The 6,000-nt window shown below is 36.1% G+C and overlaps 1 protein-coding gene across 1 annotated transcript in view; it reads left to right on the top strand.

Annotated features, from left to right (window-relative positions):
* The window catches only part of LOC121374984, a 91,659-nt gene continuing 85,659 nt past the window's right edge, over positions 1-6,000 (top strand). The window contains exons 1-4 of the mRNA XM_041502165.1: positions 1-131; positions 1,527-1,726; positions 3,638-3,719; positions 5,854-5,950. Of these exons, the coding sequence (XP_041358099.1) occupies positions 1,556-1,726; positions 3,638-3,719; positions 5,854-5,950 (350 nt within the window). The 5' untranslated portion in view covers positions 1-131; positions 1,527-1,555. The remainder of the gene's footprint in view (positions 132-1,526; positions 1,727-3,637; positions 3,720-5,853; positions 5,951-6,000) is intronic.

Genomic DNA, 6,000 nt, shown 5'->3' with positions numbered 1-6,000 from the left:
GCACAACCCACGCTTCGAGACTGGTAGCTAATGCATAATTAAAATTACGCAGTAGCAGGAGTCATTCGGATTAAAACACAGTGAATGATGACTTAGATAACAATTTATCATATCAATCGATCAGCGAACAGGTCCGTGTTATGTAGATTAGATAATAACTGAGTCAGAAACAATTTTGTTTGGAATGTACCCAGTGAAGTACAGTTACGCGCCAAACATTTGTATGTGCTATGACCAACAGTATACAGCTATTGCTAATACCGAATGCTGCTTTTACTTTTTGAAAATAAATAAATAAAATGGAAGGACTTTCCTTTGGCACTGTCACTAACCCTAACTGTTTATAAGTATTTATAATGTTCTTCATATGTGACAGTGTCAAAGGTCGTTGAAAGGAAAGTCCTACCAATAAAATATCATACCAAGACTCGCAAGAGTGGTAAAAATATCCGACTGTTACCCCCAATCCCTCCCAATGTTATGGTTAGTTTTAGGTTTAGAGTTAGGATTTGTTTTTGGGTTAGGTTGAGGTTCCCTACTAGCTCTTTATACATATAACAATATATGTATATATGTCTGTCTGTCAGTATATGTTTTTTGTGAATTCATTAAATTTAGGACATCATATACATAGTTATTACAGGTTAAGCAAAACAGAATCAGATGAATGAATGAATAAATGAATGTTTAATGACACCCCAGCACGAAAAATACATCGGCTATTGGGTGTCAAACTATGGTAGATGCAAAACATTAATTGATGATCAACAAAAATTCAGATAAGAGTAGCCCATGAAGTGGCAACAGTGTGTTTCCTCTCTCAGTATCTGTGTAGTCCTTAATCATATGTCTGACGCCATATAATTGTAAATAAAATGTGTTGAGTGCATCATTTATGTAAACATTTCCTTCCTTCCATCCTTTAAACAAAAAAATTGTGTGTGTGCGCAGGTTTTTAACGCAGGACTTCTAGATTATGGTAGTCCCACTCCCATGGCTAGTGATATTCAATGTTGGGCTAGTAAATAACTACTATTGCCATGCCCGACGGCTAGTGAATTTATTTGGTCAAATGTTGCAGTTAAGTCTATTTAGTAAATATGAATATCCTGACCCATCCCAAACCCCCAATGTGAGTGTTTTTAAGTCTATCTCACTCTTTATGTGACATATCTGATTATTACTATTATTTAGTAAAATTATATTAAATTTAAAGTAAAGTAGGGCTAGTGAATTTTTAATCGTGGCTCGTAAATTAAAAAAAACTGATCCCATGGCTAGTGTATTTTTAAAATCACTGATTCCATGGCTAGTGGATTTTAAAAATCACTGATTCCATGGCTAGTGGATTTTAAAAATCACTGATTCCATGGCTAGTAGATTTTTAAAATCACTGATTCCATGGCTAGTAGATTTTTAAAATCACTGATCCCATGGCTAGTGGATTTTTAAAATCACTGATTCCATGGCTAGTAGATTTTTAAAATCACAGATCCCATGGCTAAATGATTTTTTTTTAATTTTAGAAGTCCTGCTGACGTAGAACCAGTGAAGCATGTCGAGTACGATGCAGATCGTTGACAAGCTGCTGCTCCGAGAGATGAAACTCGAGAAGATCCAGCGACAGATCCGTGACGTCGAGTTACAGATGAACGAACGCGCGCATCTTCTCGACCGACTCGACTACCTCAACGAGGTCGAGAAGGAACGCACTCACAGAATTGTGGTAAGAACAAAAATAGTTTAAATTACAATGTATGACAGAGGTCGAGAAAGAACGCACTCACAGAATTGTGGTAAGAACAAAAATAGTTTAAATTACAATGTATGACAGAGGTTGAGAAAGAACACACTCACAGAATTGTGGTAAGAACAAAAATAGTTTAATTAAATTATGACAGAGGTCGAGGAAGAATGCACTCACAGAATTGTGATGAGAACAAAAATAGTTTAAATTATGACAGAAGTCGAGAAAGAATGCACTCACAGAATTGTAGTAAGAACAAAAATAGATTAAATTATGACAGAAGTCGAGGAAGAACGCACTCACAGAATTGTGGTAAGAACAAAAATAGTTTAATTAAATTATGACAGACGTCGAGGAAGAACGCACTCACAGAATTGTGATAAAAACTAAAATTGTTAAATTACAATGTATGACAGAGGTTGAGAAAGAACACACTCACAGAACTGTGGTAAGAACAAAAATAGTTTAATTAAATTATGACAGAGGTCGAGGAAGAACGCACTCACAGAATTGTGGTAAGAACGAAAATAGTTTAAATTACAATGTATGACAGAGGTTGAGAAAGAACACACTCACAGAATTGTGGTAAGAACAAAAATAGTTTAATTAAATTATATTTCTTGATGAACATATTTAAAAATTACATTGTCAGGGTACATCATATCTGATGATGTCATTTTATATGGGCAATTTTTTAAGTTGTCTTATTGAGCATTTTAGTTTTATTATTAACAAGTATGATTCAAATTTAATTATAAGCACTTTTTGTTATTTTGTGAGAACGGCTTCGTCGATTCACACAGTTTGCTGATGATTTGTTTTGTTCATAACCTGATGAACGTAAAAGAGATAACAGACAATTCTTAATTATTTGTGAACAGAATTGAGGGGAGTGATCAATTGCTCCCCTAACTTACTAGGGCAGATTTAGCCCTTTTGTAGATGGGGGAGGGGGGGGGGGGGGGAGGGTTCAGAACGAAAAAGAAGGAAGGAAATGTTTTATTTAACGACACACTCAACACATTTTATTTACGGTTATATGGCGTCAGACATATGGTTACGGACCACACAGACATTAAGAGAGGAAACCCGCTGTTGCCACATCATGGGCTACTCTTTTCGATTAGCAGCAAGGGATCTTTTATATCCACCATCCCACAGACAGGATAGTACATACTACAGCCTTTGTTACATCAATGTGCTCCAGTGGTGTTGTTAAACAAAACAAACTTTTTCATTACAGATTGAGTCTGGACTCTAAGAGCTTTATAAGCACGGGCCCAGACTTAGATTATGGGGAGCCATTTAAGATGTGACCATATTAATACCGATCTAAATTCACATGCTAAAGGGAGATAACAATTACTCTTCTTGAACTAGTCTCAGGGGAGTGATGAGGAACAGCTCCCTTTTAACAGGCCCGTAGGAATGATATCTGGAGTAGGAATTTGGTGGTGGTGGTGGTGGTGGTGGGTGGTGTGTGTGTGTGTGTGTGTGTGTGTGTGTGTGTGTAAGTGCATATAAAAGATCCCTTGCTGCTAATAGAAAAATGTAGCAGGTTTCCTCTGATGACTATGTGTCAGAATTACCAAATGTTTGACATCCAATAGCCGATGATTGATTAATTAATTAATTAATTAATCAATGTTCTCTAGTGGTGTTGTTAAACAAAACAAACTTTGAAATACTGCGGCTTGTGTCTCTAATCCGGTTTTCAAACTGATGCTCAACTCACTGTGACTGTATTTATTTATTGTTTATTTATTTATTGTTTATTTATTTATTTATTTATTGTTTGTTTGTTTGTTTATTGTTTATTTATTGTTTATTTATTTATTTATTTATTTATTTATTGTTTATTTATTTATTTATTTATTTGTATGTTTTCAGGAAAGGGTTGCCAGAGGCCGATCGAATTTTAAAATCAACCAGGAAATGGACAGACTGAAGATTGATGAAGCCAGATCATACAGTAAGTTAGAGTGTTCAAGGTTCACCCACTTTGAACTTGATGCTGGTAGGTACTGGGTTCGCATCCCACCTGAGGCAATGGGCAATTTTTCATGCCAATACCAGCTCCAATCCAGAGTGTAAGGCCACATACACTGAGTTTCACCCACTTCACGGGTGCGATTATGGGTGTGTCTCCTGAGTGTATGACCCCACATGGGGGATGATTACCTGGCATGCACTGCAGGTTTCGTGTATCCCGGACATCAAGCGTGGAGCACGGACCTGTCAAGTAGTCCCATACTGAAATGAAAATACTGGGTCTTCACCATTCATATCATCATCATCGATATTTGCAATGTCCAAAACCAAAAAATTTCTTTGTCTCTGTGCTAAAGGTTTTCTGCCAGAGGGTAAAATGGGTATGGCGCCATACCCAAATTTGTATGCATTTTTTTTTTTTAGGGGAGGCACCCCAATACTCCCTGTTGACTGTGGTTGCATTCAGTTCCATAGTGGCGCAAACATTTCTTTCTGGCAGAAACACTGATCACCACAGTTAGCTGCTGTAACTGGGTATGAGCTTTCACCTCAGCTCAGGACTAACATAATGTACAGTGTTATAAACCAGGTTCACTTGGAATCAATTAAATATGCTGGTTTAGACAGATTCTGTCCGGAGTTACGGTTCTGGCAATTTATCCTGCAACCACTGTTTCTATTGACAGATTATGATGACTGATGAAAGCAAAGTCATAAACGTATACTAGCAGATTATGACTTTTGACATCACTTTATAACGTCGCACGTATAGCTACATTACAAGATTGCTCATTTGACCTCTATGTCATCGTACAATGTGGCTAAAATAACAGAAATAATAGCTGTTCCCCTTAATTTTTATGGTCTGCAGGATAAAGATAATAACTAGTTACTGACGTCGGATATCTGCTTTATCCTGTCCAGGCCGAATGAGAAATTCCGCCCGACAGAGCCTCGCGGAATTTCCCATTCTTACCGTCACAGGATAAATCCGATATCCGACGTCATTAACTAGCTATTCTCTATATATCTGGTGTGAGTGTGAACACAGCTATATAAATACTTTTGTTTTTGATTACAATGAAAATGAAATACATGTAAATATATAAAATGATAATATACATATATAATACTATATACATGAGCACCATTAACTAGTTATTCTCTATATACATGTTGTAATCAGAAAATACCAATGTAAATAAAACATCCTATTCACCAAACGTTTGAACTATGTGTAACACTTGTCTGAGTGACTGTTATAAACGTGAAAAATATCCTCTATCGGTACCAACGTTTTGACCGTAATACAAATGTGTTCAAACCAGAATGCATTTAAAAACAAGAAGTAGAATAAATAACATTATTTTGTTGATTGAAAACACATGAAATACAGGTAACAATTTATAGTTTTATAGTTTTAATGAATGTCACAGTTGTTCAATAGTCTACTGAGTGTCGGCTAAAAATAGTCTGTCACGGATGTCTGTGATTTTCTGGTAATCCAAATTGGTATAATACAAGGCAGTTACATGTAGATATGAACACATACTAATAATAATCCAGTTGATCTTGCTACCTATACACCCGTTACAACAGGTGTGGTGCATTGTTTATTAAGCCTTCAAAGAGGGCTCAATTATTTCATAACACTTTGGTGTCCTAATTACTGGGGAACTGCCGTCATTGTTTAAAAGGTGACAACAAGCAGACAGTAGCTCTAGGTAAGATAGCGTGGCGTTGTAGATGGAGATAATTACTAAATAAACCCTTCCTTTGTTCTTGAATTTGCATCTGAAATCTGGAATAGACAGCATCTGGTTTTGGCAGAGTTTTATTCAGAATAAATTATCGGTAGCTGGACGGGACTTTAAAACTGCCGGTTTACACAGAAACCCGGTTTAGACAGATGCCAGTTTGGATAGAGTCTACTGTACTTGTGGGTTTTTTGTAATATATAACTCACAAGTTGAAGTCACAGGAGTTTATACACACATTTTGAGCCATTGTTGACCACTCACAATTCATTCATACCGCAATACATACATACATACATGTAGTATATTTACAGTATATGAATAACAGTTAAAAGATTTTTTATTTTTTTATTTCAGGTGCGAGTCCTCTGCCACCTGCAATGATGACTCATCTTCTGTCTCACCGCACAAAAGAGTTCTCAAAAACACAGCAAGATACAGCCAATCAGATCAGGTGATTTATATTTATTTTTAATTGATTCAAGATAACAACCAATCAAATAA

This window comes from Gigantopelta aegis, chromosome 1 (assembly GCF_016097555.1).
Source record: "Gigantopelta aegis isolate Gae_Host chromosome 1, Gae_host_genome, whole genome shotgun sequence".
NCBI classification, from domain to species: domain Eukaryota; kingdom Metazoa; phylum Mollusca; class Gastropoda; order Neomphalida; family Peltospiridae; genus Gigantopelta; species Gigantopelta aegis.
The sequence above is the reverse complement of the archived record's forward strand: the minus strand, read 5'-3'. Positions and strand labels throughout refer to the sequence as shown.